The 16,793-nt window shown below is 44.3% G+C and overlaps 1 protein-coding gene across 1 annotated transcript in view; it reads left to right on the forward strand.

Annotated features, from left to right (window-relative positions):
• LOC310866035 (protein FAM13A-like) overlaps positions 1–16,793 on the forward strand; it is a 28,069-nt gene that overhangs the window by 2,025 nt on the left and 9,251 nt on the right. The window contains exons 4-12 of the mRNA XM_083775325.1: positions 1,928–2,108; positions 6,094–6,277; positions 6,898–7,004; positions 9,868–10,182; positions 10,506–10,587; positions 10,951–11,054; positions 12,187–12,235; positions 14,100–14,313; positions 15,619–15,919. Of these exons, the coding sequence (XP_083631451.1) occupies positions 1,928–2,108; positions 6,094–6,277; positions 6,898–7,004; positions 9,868–10,182; positions 10,506–10,587; positions 10,951–11,054; positions 12,187–12,235; positions 14,100–14,313; positions 15,619–15,919 (1,537 nt within the window). The remainder of the gene's footprint in view (positions 1–1,927; positions 2,109–6,093; positions 6,278–6,897; positions 7,005–9,867; positions 10,183–10,505; positions 10,588–10,950; positions 11,055–12,186; positions 12,236–14,099; positions 14,314–15,618; positions 15,920–16,793) is intronic.

Genomic DNA, 16,793 nt, shown 5'->3' on the forward strand with positions numbered 1-16,793 from the left:
TAGATCCTTCAGCAATTTCACAAACCGGATAATAATAATAATAATAATCCGAGGACAAAATATATAAAAATGAAACACTTTGACCAATGAGCAAGTTGCATTATTTTGTAGGGTGAAAAGTGTGACCAGGCACTAATTTAAGTTAGTAAAATATGTTTCTTTGTTTGACTAAAATATTATCATTTCTTTTTGGTACATTTGAGGAAATTTGAAGGAAGTACTCTGTAATATTAGTTGGACATACCCCCCAAAAAACGGTTTGGTGTGACATAGCAGTTCAATGACATGTATGGTTGTGCCGTGGATCTGTGGCGTGTGTGTGCACAGTCACAGGCTAGTCTGAATGGGCTCTGCTGTGGGCGCGGTGTGGGCAATGGGCATGCGGTGGGAGCCATCTCCTTGTGGAGTTCTCATTCCTGGTTGGGCTTGGTGAGTTGGTGTCCCACCTGAAAATGTGTCTGCTGTATAATGGGGGCTTGGCAGACCTGTGTTGCAAGGCGCACACTCTGTGGTGGTGATTGCTGTAGGTGTAGTGGTATACTATGGTTTTCAGGATCACTTGCAGGTCACTTACACCCCTTCAAGACATGTTGTGTGACTCAGCAGTCTTGAAATAGGCCCTGTTTTTGAGCGGTGCACACCACTCCAATGAAGGGCTGTGTGTGCATGTCTGTTTGTAGCACGACCCATTGACCCCTGCAGATGATTGGGGTCACACACACTGTTGAGCAGCCAGGTCATTCACACTGAGCAGTCAGCTAATTTGGAAAGAAAAATAAAATAGCAATTCAATTTAAAACAAAAGCAATCAATTAAGCAAAATGAGAGGCAGTACAATAGGGTCCTCACACGAAGACATTGTCCAAAACTCGAGTAAAAAGCCATCCTATAAAAGTGAGTCTTTAGGAGAGTTTTAAAAGTGCCCAGTTGAGGTAGTTGTCTAACTTCCAATGGAAGTTGATTCCACAAATGTGGAGCCCTTACTACAAATACTCTATCCTTCTGTTACAAACCTTGCCGTGGTGAAAACCTTGAGAAGCAGCTGGTCTGCCGTAAGGTTGCGGCAGGCACGTAGGGGGGCACGAGATGGGAGATATAGGCAGGTGCAAGGCCGCTCCGTATAAAGACCGTATTAAAGCATTTAATATGCTGTAGTTGTCTAGTTGGGTGATATATTTGGTTTATACATTATTGATATTGTGATATGGGACCAGATTTGGGGATTTGAGAGTAATAAGTTCATATTAGTCCATTGTAACTGAGTGAAATGAACATTGAAATGATCATTTCTCAAACATTTCTGTTGGGTTTAAATCCATATCAGACCCCGGAGAACGCTTTGTCCATATTCTTTTACAGTCTATGCTTACAATTCAAGGACTGACAGGCTTCATCTTACGTCCATATCAGACCCGGAGAACGCTTTGTCTATGGTTTAAATATCTTCTGAAGGAACCAACTTTCATTCTCTAAATAAAATGATTGCCACATTACAGGTATTCAGTCAAAAATATATTTGTCAATATAGCCTCAGACCTAGTTCTGTTTTTTGGGCATCTTTATCCGTATTTATTTGTGATTTAGCCAATTTTAGGATATTTATAAATGCATGGAAAAGTGACGCTCTTGCATTACCAGTATCTGTTACTTCAACTCATTTTGTGTCACATTATCAAATCACGCAATCTGATTGGTTGATGTGTGGTATAATAACCATAATTCCATGGCTATGAAGTAGTTTTTACTAGATTTAGAGTAGCCATTATTTAGTTTACTTATTTTTTCCTCCCAATAAGTCATTCTGTCAATTAACCCTCGCCACACATTTATGTGTTGCCAGTGTCACTGCCATTGTTCCCCACTGGCCCGCCTGCCAGTGAGGAGTGAGTTATTGCTTGATTATAAAATCCAACTTGTTGCATTGTAGGACGTGCCAGTGAGGGAGAACTGAACCAGTCTCTCAGAGAAAATCTTCGCCACCTCCCTGATGACAACCTGTGCATCTTGTCTTACCTTGTCCACTTCCTGGCCAGAGTGGCCGCACACAGCCAATCTAATCACATGCCAGTGGAGAACCTGGCAACGATCTTTGGACCCTGCATATTCCAGTGAGTTTGCCGTTTCTAATGACATAACCACAAGTCATCTCTCAGAGCATTACAGTAGGTTCTCAAAGGCATATCTTGGGCTGAAATCAATTATTTTTGTAACGATTATTCTGTCGAGTACTTACCGTGAAGGGCATCTTTTGATCATTTCCTTTATTTCTTATATCAACAAATAGACGGCAAAATAAATAGTCTGAACCCTGTTTCATTATTCTTCGTACAGCGGTGTCATGTAGATGCTACAAACTTGTGAGCTTGTAGATCTGCTATTTAGCTTTTTTTTTACATTTTGTTTTTAAATAATCTGCTACAGACGATAACTGTGGGGGGAGGGATGGGGCGAGGGAGAAAATGGGGAAAAAATGGTATGTTCAAAACTTAAATTGTTGAAACCTGCTACCAATAAACATATATTAAGAAAAAAAGGAAAGAAATCTGCTACAAACTCGTTGTGAGCTTGTAGATCTGATATTGTATTTTTAAATAATCGATTAGTTCAATTAACTGTTACACGCCCTGAGCAAATCTGTAAATTATTGGTATGCTGCAGGAAGCTGAACTTGAGTAAATGTGAAACATATAAGAAGACATGATGTGGGCGTAAAAGAGTGATTGAGGGCTTGCTCACACCATTCCTAACAGTTTTATACTTTGTCATGTGACCATGTTGCTTGCGAAAAATTATTCACAGAGAAGATTGTGTACATACTATAAATGCGCCATGTCTCTATCTGCGTGTGTGCGTGTGTGTAATGCATGTAACTCGAGAACCGCTGGCCCCATCACACACGCGTTCCACACCACCGCAGGGAGTGCAGTGCCCAGACTCGAGCCGGTCGGACCCACGAAAAGGCTCTGGCTCTGCAGTGGGCCTAATCAGCCTAAATCCCCTCACCTGTGCAATGTCCAGCCTCTGCCTCAGCTGCCATGGCAACCCCACACCTGACAATTGATTAGCCTAGCATTCCACTATCCACAGTCAGTTTGCCCTCTTCAGACACAGGCAGATACAGAGATCTCCATGTGGGACACAGACAGACAGTTACAACGGGTGCTATGACAAGTTGACAACGGCGGTCGGACCCACGGTTCTCCAGAACCAGCACAAAAGGCTCTGGTCAGGCTCTGCCAGTGGGCCTAATCAGCCTAAATCTCCTCAAGTAGGCCGGTGGCCGACGGGCACGTACAGATCTAGTCTCAATAAAGTCTCGGAGCTCTACAAACTGGTGTGGATGTTCTTCCTCTTCCTTGCCAGAAATAACACATTTGCATCCTAAAAACATGACACATCAGAAATCTCAAGAGAGCTCGACTAGCGGAAGACCAATTACTAAGTTACCACAAACAGGCAGAATGTACCATACAATTCAGCAGATTTGGCATGAAAATCCATCGTTAGTTAACTACATCTGGACGCAGAGGGTCAAGCCCAAAATCTGAGTGACAACTGTGTCTTTTTAATTAAACAAAAAATATTTTTGGCCGGGACATTCCCCAAACCAGATGTGAACACAATCTCTACCAAAATAAATCATTTCCCTGCCTCTATTTGACAACATACAGTACAAACCATTTGTCATTTGTGCATGTTCGGATCAACCACAGGGGCTGAGTGAGGTGGTGTGGGCTGGCTTAGGAAATGGGTGTGGGTGAGTCGATAAGGCGAGACACAGGCAAAACGTTAGACAGTCAGACGGACGGAAGGTTTGGGCCCAAACTGTCACCCCCTCCTGTTTACACAACTCAAACGGCATTGTAAACAATTACATCCCCCGGGGAGTCAGACACATGCAGTACAGTGCATATGAAGAGCAGACACACATTCTACAAACCTCCACTCTCCTAATTTGGGCTCCATTAGAGAAAGAACTACCGTATTTAGAATCCGTCAACACCCTTTCGTCTCCATCCAAAATGTATTAATATATTATTATTATTATTCTCTTTTCTCCCTTTCCGTCTCCCTATCTCCACAGCTCACCTCCCCCTTGTCCAGGTTTTCTCCGACAGTTAATGACACCCCAGTGGAATTTGTGTTCGGTCACGCTCCACAGTTCTGCATACGACGGGGCAAAATGTCATGTGATGTTTTTATCTCATGTGATGTGACATTTTGCACTGTTAGGAAAATGGAGTGTGTGCCGTCATGTTGTGTGTGTGTGTGATTGCAAGCGCACTCGTGCACGCGGGTGTGTGTAGTGGTGGGGGTTTGTTAACTGGGAGATAGCCGGATATCCTGCACTGCCTGCTTCTGGTGCAAGAGAGTGAAGAACAATAAACAGAGGGGGACAGAATGATGTGGAGAGAGAGAAATTCACAGGGGCGAAGGGCAAAAAAATGGCTACTGAAGTCATGACAGTCATGACCCCGTCATATTGAGAGCTCCGTTTTCTGCTGAAATTATGTTATGTTTGCTCGAGAAGATCAGGTTAATAATTTGTTAAATTAATTTGTTAAATTAAATTACAATTTTATTAGTGATACCCCCGTGAGATTACAGTAATTAAGGTCTACCCTACCACCTACCTGCTGCCTCCATTGTTTTTGATGGCAGCTTCGCCAGTGCAGGAGCGGTAAGGGGTGGGGGGTGGGGGGTGGTGGTTTCCTTTGTTAACGTCTTTTTCCCCTCAAATGATCCCACAGGCAGGTAGTTTGACACCGCTGGTATTATACTACAAAAAGAGCGGTTGGGCGTTCTAAAAAAGGCAACGGATTGATGTAATATCACGCAATGATGCAACACAACGGCATAACCCAGCCTCATACAGTATATCACATGCACTTCAACACCCACTCATGATTCAGCTGCGGTTAAGCATCCCTTTTGTCATGCAACTCAGCACGCCCTAGTCCTGCCACACAGCGGGTGTCCCCACTGCGTAACGCTCCAATGCTCTCACATGCATTTGTCACTCGAGACTCTTCCAAAAAGCCTGTGACGCCCCTCATTCATGCGTCCGTTATGTAATCCCCTGGCACCCTGCATACTGTCCCTCCGGCCCGAACTCACGCGCACACAAACAAAATCCTATTAATACCCAAATGTTTCACATTCTCCTTCCCATACACATACTCTTTTTTTTCCAACCCTTCCGATCGGACCCTAAAAACAGCCCCGGAACAGATGGCAATAACGGCGCGGCGCCTATTTGAAAACAAACAACCTCTTCCAGGTAAACACATGAAGATGTACTGTAACTACCGTGTGTGGCACTTCCCAGAGCGGAGAGCTGTTAATCATATCTGTGAAATGTAAGCCAAGTGGCCGGAAAGTACTAGGGTGGGTTGGGGAGTTAAAAAAAAAAAAATTGCAGACGTTAATAACTCACGTGTTTTAGTGTGGTTCACCTTGAGGTCAAATATGGTGGTACAGTCAATATAAAGTTGTGCCGATGGCTGAGATAATACTCTTTCTTTATTTGCTTGGCCTGTGATTGTGCTGCTTGATATGGTGTTCCATTCTATGCTTTTATATCCCTCCTTTCTGGCTTTCTTCTTGGGTAAATATTTTTCTTCTTTTCTCCTTATTCTTCCATTCACTTGTAGATTTGATGTGCCATGTGTGTGCGATTCCACTAGATGGAACCCTTTAGCAGCAGTCTTTGTCAAAACACAACACCTTTCAGAGAGGACCTGATTTTTGCATATCCATTCATTTCTCCACATTCATTATTATAACAAACAACTACAGGCAACATGAAGATTAATTGTTGAGTTAACCCATTTAGACCCGAGTTAAAAACATTCACTTTGAAAGAATATATATTCAAAGATTTGCGCCACATTTTTACAATTTTTCAGAAATTGCAGACCTACAAGCTCGTAGTGCGCCACTCGGTAGATCTGCTATTTTTCAATAGCTAAATTATAACCTAATGTTTAAAACACCAAAAGGGGTTCCCGCCCCAAAATTGGTTTTAACCGTTCATGTTAAAAGTAACACTGAATGACATTGTTGTGAATCTTCTGTCTCTCCGCTCTGCAGTGTTCCAGCCGGTCCCAGGATGCTGGATGACCAGAATGTGTGTAACGGCCTGTTGCTCCACCTTCTCAGACACGAGTCCGTCCTCTTTAACCGTCCCCCTACGGCACTTCTCCCTCCGTCGTCCAGGGAAACCCCCTCCTCATCACCCCCTCCTCCAGCCCTCTCTGCACTCGCTGGCTTTGAGGTGAGGCACATTATGGGTGCAATTATAAAATGAATGAATAAAAAATAGTAACTTGATTATAAACTATGATCAATAATCGCTCATAGAATAACATCATAATCGATCCCAATTTTCACCATGTCATTACAGGAGAAAAGTTTCAAAACTTAGTTTTAAAAGAAATAGATGAAAATAGCCGATATACATGCAAATAATGTGATAATTGCGATTAGTGCAACCGTTGTGAGCTTGTAGATATACAAACTTTGTTTATATTTGCACGACACCCCTTGTATGACAAAGTATAAGATGTGTTATTACACGTTGCGTGTTTAATTAAATGTAATTGATTTGTTGATATAAGAACACGTTTCTAAATTATTTGATCCATCAAAAAAGGTATCAATAGGTGTGTGTGTGTGTGTGTGTGTGTGTGTGTGTGTGTGTGTGTGTGTGTGTGTGTGTGTGTGTGTGTGTGTGTGTGTGTGTGTGTGTGTGTGTGTGTGTGTGTGTGTGTGTGTGTGTGTGTGTGTGTGTGTGTGCGTGTGCGTGCGTGCGTGTGTGCATGTGTGTGTGTGTGTGTGTGTGTGTGTGCGCGTGTGTGTGCGTGTGTGACTGTGTGTGCATGTTGTCCTTCCCAGATATCTTCACAAGGCTGTCGGTCAGAGCAGAGCAGTGTTGACCAATTGGAGGGAGGAAGCGGTGCCTCTGGCTCGTTCACCAGTGTCTCGCACTCTCCCGACAACAGGTATGACCCTCACCTCACTTTTAGCAACTAACCGAACTTTCAGCAAAGGCTAATTTATACTGTCGCTCAGCACTTTTCAGTTGATTACATAGTACATACAGTATGATGCTTTTCCAGTTGAAGTTGTCTATGAGAAACACTCAATCGAAACAGATTATTTTTGATGTGGTACCTCAGCCATAGACTGTAAGCTTATCTACTCTAGGAGCATTGCTAACCAGAAAGCTAGTAAACTAGTACTACTACAGTAGCTTACTGTAGCTCTGTGCCATTTTATAACATTCAGATTTTTCAGTGACAGGGTTTTAGATAAACTGGTTTGATACAAGATCACAATGCACTGCATGTCTTTGTAGATGTTCACCCTTTTCTTCTTTTTTGGGGGAAAAAGATTTAGGAAATTCGTCACTTATACATGCCCAAAAATAGGTATGTCAGGTGGAAAAGAGTTAACAACAGCGTATTTATGCACATAAACCGTGTTAACCCATTCAGGACCGGAACCTCTTTTGGTGTTTTAAGGATTATGTTGTACTTTAGCTATTAAAACATAGCAGATCTACAAACTCATAGCGTGGCACCAAGTGCCGCGCTATGAGCTTGTAGGTCTGCTATTTTGGAAAAATCTAAATGGGTTCATGTGCTTACAGTAATTTGCTGCGTCCTGAATACACACTGACTAGCCTCTTGCTTGGTGCTGTGGTGGTCACTTCATGACAGGGCAGTCATGCAGGATCATGAGATGTCATTTCTGGGGAATTAAGGCCAAGGCCTGAAGGGCCCTCTGTCAGGACAGCAGGAGTCGTCCAGAGAGCATAATTATTCGTACATGTCTCAGCATGTTGGTGTTAGTCCTCAAAACGAACTTTCTCTTTATTGTCTATGGCGTTTTCTTAAACTTGTTATAGAAACTTGTTATAGGAATGAGGATGTTTATATCCTGCTTCCTTTATAAAGTTATAAAGAGTGACTCATAAATGTAATATACTGTGTGAATGTTTCAGTGGTAATTCCAAACTTATTTTTTAAATAAGCTACATGCCGTCAGTCAGTCATCAGTACTTCAATTCAGGGAGAGGTGACGTTGCTACTGAGCATATTAGCACCCACCAACAGGAGGCAATGAATTGATGCATTGCTGACCCTCTGCAGTCAACACAGGAATATTATCTCCCTTTGCTGCCTCTCTCTCTCTCTCTCTCTCTCTCTCTCTCTCTCTCTCTCTTTCTATCTATACAAAAGTAGTTGTTAAAAATAATCTCAACTGCCAATGCTGGAAAGAACTGTAAAGTGGAACAATGGCAAATTGGACCCCTAGACACTCGACAGACTGCAAATTAGCGGCCATCTGCTCTGTGGGAACTTTTCCCGCTTAAAACATGTGAAGCTAGTGCGTGGGAAAAAACAAAGCGAAGGACAAAGATGAATAAAGGCTGTTTTTGCCATTGCCATTGCAGGTTGCCAAGTGCTGGGGATGCATCTAGAGCAGTGTGCTTCTATATTTGTTGCTTCTGAGGACATGTGACTCTGCATTCACTTGCATTCTTTGATTAATACTGTTGCTGTCTGTGGCATGTGCGTGTTACGGTTGTGTGTGTGTGTGTGTGTGTGTGTGTGTGTGTGTGTGTGGTAGAGGTTCTCTGTGAAGTTGTCTAACCTATTTATTGTGGAGATTGGAGGAGTGGACGTGGAATTGAGGTGACCCAATGGACGGCCACCAACAACTGCACTTAGTACCCTGACAGAACCTGCTCTGTGCATGTCTGTGACAGGCGCAACGCTCATTGGCATTATTCAGGAGGTTAATGTTACTGGTGGCAACATTATAAATTATAATGGAAGCCAGATACAGTACAGTACGCGTGCATGCACACACACATACAAATATGCACGCGTGCGCGCGTGTGTGTGAAAGAGGGAGGAGAGCTCTCTTCTCTTCAATGACCTACATCCACCTGCATTACTGAGCTGCCATTGGCTGACCCTCAACATGACCAACTGATGCTGTACAAAGTGTACATGCTAAGCGGTGTGTGTGTGTGTGTGTGTGTGTGTGTGTTTATTGTAGTGTGTAGAGTGCAAGCTCTTCCTCTGGGTGTCTCTCCACTTGGCCATGGCGTTGCAGTGACAGCGCTCGATGCAGGTTGCCTCTGCCCGCCTCACGTATCACATGTACTGTGTCTAGTTTGAACGACAGGATTGGTGTAGTTTCAAGTGTTTGTGGCAAAGGGATGCTTTCCTGCCTGTTCTGTTTCAGCACACACGACACCAACAGCGGAGCGGCCTTCCTTCAGGCGTAAGTGAAACAATTCTGGTGGGGAAACCGTTTGGGAGCCTAAGATCCACACCAGAAATGTACCTTCTTGAGCTGTTAACCACCTGAGCAGTTGAGTCCTAGCATCCGTATTCTGGGGGCGGAACATTTGGCAATAATAACAGATGTACATGCTAACTTGTAGCTATTTTCGCCAAAAGAGATTTGGTGTTGTAGGGAAATACTAGAGGATCTAGTATAGAACCCTGGTTGACTGTTGCAGTTCACCCTGCCACTGATGATATATATAATGGTAGACCTGAGGCCTACCATACCAGGCCTGAGGCCTACCATTGCGTGGCACATCTATGCACGGAATGTCTATGTTCACAGGCTTCTGTGTGCGGCCTGAGAGCTATGCTACGCCATACCTCTTACACCATGTGTCCTTTGGGAAACCGGGCCATTGACTTGAGCCAGGCCAACATATCCGCCATCGTGAATTTTAAATAAGTCTCTCTCTCTCTCTCTCTCTCCTCTCTCCTCTCTCCTCTCTCCTCTCTCCTCTCTGCTTCTCTGTCTCTCTCCCTCCCCCTTCCTCCCAGCAAGTCTGAAGGTGGACTGTGACGGCATCTGCGATGTCAGCACCAGCGCTCAGGGCCAGGTGCTAGACCAGCTAGAGGAGAGGGGTGGTGGTGAGGGGACACAGCCCACTGATCCAGGAGCAGCAGTGCTAGACCATCTGGAGGAGAGGGGTGGTGGTGAGGGGACACAGCCCACTGATCCAGGAGCAGCGGTGCTAGACCATCTGGAGGAGAGGGGTGGTGGTGAGGGGACACAGCCCACTGATCCAGGAGCAGCGGTGAACGGACCACTCCAGGACAACCAGGAGGTTCACATGGAGATGGACTGCACCACTGGACTGTGAGCCTCCCTGTCACTTCACATACACTTCACTTCAGCTCAGTATGATTGATGAGGGTGAATGTCATGTGCAACGGTATTGCCGACACATTTGAATAAGTAAAACATATGTGCATTTTTCATACTGTATACGTTATACTTGTTTGTTATACTCTTATTGCCATAGTGGTTATTAAATGCAGTAGGGAAGAGTACTGAGACCGCAGATCAAACAACAGTAAACATCTGTTAACCTGTGTGCACACGTGCGCGCTTGTCTACAGTTGTCTACATAGTTTATGGTGTGCCTTCAGTATAAACGAGTGTTTCTTTCTGTGAAGCAGGGCAGCGACGCTGACGTTGGTCTCAGTGACAAAGGAGAGAGAGCCTCCTGACACATCCATCAGCCATGACTGTGACGTTGTGGTAAGCATCCCTGTCTTCTCTCCTCTCATCCTTGACTCGTTATTTCTGTGTCTCTTCCTCTGCCTCTGTCTCTGTTTCACAGATGCGTGGCAACTATTCAGCGTCAAATGTTCTGCGTCACATGGTGTCACATGCAATCAGCAGAGAGATGTCCTTACTGTTGCAAGTTGAAACTACTGTACTGTACTACATGAGTATAGTTAACAATACTAATACTAACTACAATACTATATACGTGCGGAAGTGTATTCTGCACAGATCACATGTCTCAAAACTCTGGCGTTTCCTAATAAACATGTTTTCTGAAATCTGGAGAGACTGGCGAATTGTACTTACTTACTCCAATGTTTTGAATTTTTCCAGGGTACAGCATCCAGGGTGCAGCACACATCGACCTCTGACCCCAGCAGCACAGCAGAGGAGGAGCGGCAGAACCGAGTCCAGAGCCAGTGCCATCACATAGAGAGGTGGCCTGAATGTTAATTTAACACTTAAGAGTGTGCACAGTGTCTACTCTGAGAGAGTATACAGCATGGTACCAAATACAGGTACTTAATCCCATAAGGGTCCATTTGGGTTAGAGTAAATCAAACACATACAGTAGGAGCTTCATGTGTAAGAAGATGTTGGGAATTTAAGGTCATCTTTCTGCTTTTCTTTGGTGTATTGTTACTTCCCTAATGTCAGCCAAGCACCTTTAGTCCAAGCATGTTCTCCTTTTTGAGATCTGAGTGCAGGTGTCCATAACAGAAGTACAGTAAGGTAAGGTAGCAGCTACAGTATGTACTCTTCCTGGGGTCCGCAAAACATAACATAATAACTTAATATTACATATATCATATGAACACATACTGTAACAGTACAAATCTCTGCAAACTATGTATAGTAGCAATTCTCAGTTATTAGTTAGAACTAGGTTAGCGGATCTGCCTACAGCCACGGCTTTCATTCCAGTTCAAATAACTCACTTGCTAGCCAGGGGACCTCACGTGCAGCGTGCCAGCTACAGAGCCAGCATGGCTTCCACACAGAGGATGATTTCAACCAGGTGGCAAAGGAGGCAAAAAACAAACATAAAACAAAAAACAGGACAAATTCGTAAAAACTGACCAATAAAACTGGATTTATTTTCTTTTTTTTTCATTTGTGCTATTTATCTATTCTACACTATAAAAGTCAGTATACTAAAATAAAAATTAGGACATCTTTTTAATGTGGATTTAAAGTTTCTAAGGGAACTGATCACCTTGAGGCTGGAAGGCAAGCCATTCCACTGAACTGCTGCTGAGTATAGGAATGATGTTTTTCCCATATTGTTGTGAAAAAGGAAAGGAAATCAGTAGGGCTCCCTCTGGTGTAGTGCCTGTGAGTATCACTAACCCTTGAAAAGTAGTCACTGAAAAATATTAATGGGATAATGTTTGTGATGGTGCCAAAGAGGACACAGGGTTTCTGGCTTCCCACGGCATCATGAAAAATAAACAAGTCTTTAATTTTGCATGCCTTGAATTATTGTATTCGATTGGATTAGTTGCATATTTTCTAATTAAGTCAGTAAAGTGAGGTTGACTAATCATTAATGTGCCATTTGTCTTTCAGCCTGCTGAATCATACGTGGAAGCAGAGTGTCAAAACGACATTCTCTAAGGTAACTTGACTTTCTCTGTCTTCAGTCTATCTATGTTATCAAAGTAGCTCTGAGATTCAACAGTTTCAGGCTGGAACGCTTTTAAAATCGAATGCCCATTATGATCCCTGCTTCTACCGGGCAGGAAGCCAGAAGTGAGTCACAAGATGGGCTGATAGGACAGACAAAGAACAGTGTTTAATTGGAAAGAGTGTTTAACGCTCATGTGATATTGAGTGTAAAACAAGTTTCGACAACCATCATCAATCCAGGTCAGCTGCTCATCTCATCTGTACAGTATGTTGCAAATCAAGTTCAATTAGATACTGCTGTGCTGTATATGGTTATATTCCGCTAATGATTCTGATACTGAGTGGGGACATTAAGGCCTGACACACAAAGACCTAGACGTTATCAGGCCAACCTGGAAAAAACAAAAAATCACAATCACAGATGGACTTCATTTCACAGGGGAGAAGAGGAGGAGATTGCTGTTCCGCAGATAGACACTACAGTTGTGGAGGCACGAGTGTGAGTGTGAGTGCGTGCGTGCCGGAGCATATTCTTTCAATGGCAGCAGCCTCCCTCCTTCGCACCCCTCCTCCTTCCTCGCACAAGACGCACAAGAGCTGTGCTTTATTTGTGAATGAAGGAACGGCCGGTGGTTGCAAGTGTCAGCTGCAGCCACTTGATGGTGATCATGGAGATGAGGATGATGTCGATGCACTTGACTAGATCCAAACTACCACCACAATTCTTACATTTTTTCCAACGTAATTCAACAATTATTTTCATTTTCATACACAGAGCCTTGTGTCTGCAGCAAAACATTACCTACGTCATTTCTAGATGACCCTGCGTCGCAGACAGACAGACAGACACGCACAAAGGCTTCCTTCCTGCCTGCCACTTACCTCTCTAACATGCTCAACATCGGGTCCATTTGGTTCCAACACATTGTACAGTGAATTTTTTTTATCTCTTTGGGGTCCCACGAATTCCATGAAATTCAATAGGTTGAGAATCACTGCTCTAACAGACGACGTTACCATGGAAACGGCTCAGCTCGTCACATGTCTGTCTCCCACCCTCCCTCTCTCCCTCCAATGGCCATGCTCTCTCTCTCAAACACACCCTCCCTTACGCATGCTGTCGTGAGCGGCGTTCCCACCGCCGCCTTCTGCGTGTGATGAATAATTCATGCAGAGCCGCATCGCTGGGAATGCCTCTCTGAACAAGAGGGGAAACCGTGACGGATGTTGGAATTCTCTCAAGATAGACACACTCACACAGACACAGACACACTCTGGGAATGGGAATGGGCACAGCAGCATGGAAACTGCTGTGGAATCAGGACTGCTGACACGATTGGAATCTGACCGGGTCAGTCTGATAAAAGGAATAATGGATTCTTGACTGGGTGGTTGACCAACTGGTGCGCTTTACTGGGCGCTGATCCCAAGGAGACCTAAACTGGACCTAGAGCAGAAAGTAGAGCTGCTCCTCTGAGACTGATTTGTGGGGGTAGGGTCAACTTTGCATTTACTGTAGGCCCTACCCTACGGTTATGAAGACCTTTTGCGATGTCTGCTGTAACTGATTGACAGATTTGTATGCTGAAGTATTTGCATCTCTTTGCGAATGGGGAAACTTTGCTGAGAACTTCTACCCCCTCTTGACACTATCTCCCCCAAAAGACGCAATTGCTCACCTCACCCACCGTGTCTCCTCGCAGTCCAAGAACTGCCAAAGTTCCCTGCAGGATTTAATCAGCAAAACGCGAGACATCGACGACCCCACAGCCCTCCCAGCGAAGCACAACAACTCTCTCCGACCTCTTGTTGTGACGGCTGATCCTGAAGCCATGTTTTGCTTCTGTTTCCAGAGCCCCTCCCTCAAGTTGCAGGCCCTGGAGGCTGAACTGGACTCTCCACCGCCACCAGCTGACCTCCAGGACGTGGAACAGCAACCCGCCCAAAGGCAGCCTCTGCTCGCTGGAGACCTGAGCCTGCCTCTGTCCCCGTCCCTGCTCACCTACTCTCCACCTGCACCTCCACAGCAGGGCCAGGATACAGTCAACTTACCGCCGCCTGGCCCTGGTAGGAGAAAGACCATTAAGCTTCTTACCTCCTTGCTTCTTTTATTTGTACGATATGGCTCTGCAAAAGGCTAGTATTGTCTTCCAAAGTACTTCATCTCTATTCAGTTTCGTTTTAGCGATTTTAGTTATTTTTTACAGGGGGCGGGGGCATTCGAACATGGGGCTAGATATGTATTTCTTTTGTGATTTATTTTTGTATTTACTATACAATTGCATCTGGCCACAAAAGATCACGGGATCTATTGAATGAGAAGGGGGAGGTGACAAACTTACATATTGAGCCTACAACACTCATGTATGGCAGCCACAAAACTAGCGTCATTTGTATTGTTGACCTATTTCTAAAATATTAGCGCAACTTTCGTTCAACTTTGACCCCTCTATCACATGGAACTATTTTTTGGACGTAGTGATATGGACACAAAACACATAGTTCCGTGTGATAGAGGCGTCCAAATTGAACGAAAGTTGCACTATGGTAGAAATAGGTCAACAATACAAATGACGCTAGTTTTGTGAACTTATTTAATTTGAATCCGTGGCCCACTGTGCCCCCCACAAAATGACCGCAACTACTTAATATTTCACCAAAACTCCCACTACGGGACTCGGGCACTCGGGCAATCTATTAATACATTTGCAACCATGGCAAGTATTTCATACAACTTAAGTTAAAAAATGGTGAACTATCCCTTTAAGAACAGTTTCAGCAGTCCTCTTCATTAACCACAAACACAAACCATCCAATTCACTCTAACAATGTTGACTTAACCACCAACTTCTTGTCAAGAATAGTTTTTAGTAATTCTGTTAATGTATTTGTCATTGTACAGTATGTATTTTATATATGTTCCTCTTACCTTTATATATGTTTTTCTCACCTTTATCCATCACTCTTTTTTTCTTCTCCCATGTTCCTTCCCTCCTGAATTTGATTGATCAAAGAGATCAATCAAATTCAGTTACACCTTTTAAATATAAGTAACTCCAAGATATAATTGTTATGATCGCAATGATTTATTGCATAATAAACCATCTCTCTTTCTGCCTGGGCCGTGGCTCAGTGGTCCAGGCACCTTGGCCGGTAGTCCGAGTCTGGCAGTGTGCCGCCGGTTCGACTCCCAATCCCGGCGGGCTTTACTGCATGTCACTCCCCCATCTCTCTCCCCCATTTCCTGTCAGCCTAATGTCTGTCCATCTATAAAGAAATATATATATATATATATATATGAAGGCGAAAGCAGCAAAAAACAAAAAAAACCATCTCTCTCTCGTTCATTCTCCATTTATCTATATCCATCAGCGTCCACTCCAGTGAGGCAGACTGCTGTGTCTCAGTTGGATGGGAATGCAGGAGCCAAGACTCAGGATAGCCCACCAGGCACTGTAACTGGACCCAGCCCTAACTCCGGCTCCAGCCCTAACTCCGGCTCCAGTCCCGGCTCCAGCCCCGGCCCTTACAACAGCCCCCTCTTGCTGCACATCTCCATGGCTGACTGCCCCGTCCTGTCGCCCCGCTGCCCCAGCCTCAGCCACAGCCAACGGTACCACCTGGACCCTGACGCCGCCCCCTCCCCGCCTTGCTGCTCACCGCACATCAGGATGTAAGACCACATGACAGTAGTCACCTGGTCAGAACCGGTCCATAGTCATTAACATAGTCAGCACCATAGTCCTTAAAGGTATATTCAGTGATTTCACTCAAAAAACCTTAGGTTTCGTTTTTGGCTGTGGGACCCAGCCTTTCGTCCAATCAGGATAGAGAGTCAAAAACGAAACCTAAGGTTTTTTGACCCCCAGGGGTTAACTGGGGACAGGGAGGAACTCCTTATATGGCCAGCACACTCTATAGTAGGGAGGATTATCACAACAAAACAAAAGAATAAGTGATATTTGAATTAAGTGAAATCACTGAATATACCTTTAACATTGTCACAACCATAGTGATTAACATAGTCGGCACTGTAGACACGATTTGCTCGATATCGTCTCTGGTGGGGTGGAGCCCCCATTTTGTGAATTAAAATGTGTTTGTTTGATCCGCACCAGAATTCGAATAAGCCTTAAACACAATAAACACTTTCTGAACATATCGCGGTATAGATGCGGGTACCCATTTTTATGGTGCTTATGTATTATTATGATTATGTATATTATGATTATGTATATTTATATTGATCTTCTCCTCACTGAACTGGCACACTTCGTCGGTCTTCCCCTGACACTGTTACACTTAGTTAGTCCCGAGTCTTAGATATGGCGCTTCTGAGTATCTGGAACACTGGAGGTAATCTCTTCTGGTCTCTCTGCTTGCTTCTTGAGCCTAAACTAAACTAACCGTTTCCGTGACAACATTCCCCCCGTGGGTCCGCTATCGGATTCACTTCTTAGGTTGGTCACGGTGACGGGGTTTCTTCCTTATCTTAGGGGGCTGCTTTGGCCACCGCTGGTCTTGGTAAGGAAAGGGGGTCCGTTTAA

Source organism: Protomyctophum parallelum (genome assembly GCF_964188405.1).
Source record: "Protomyctophum parallelum genome assembly, chromosome: 10".
NCBI classification, from domain to species: Eukaryota; Metazoa; Chordata; class Actinopteri; order Myctophiformes; family Myctophidae; genus Protomyctophum; species Protomyctophum parallelum.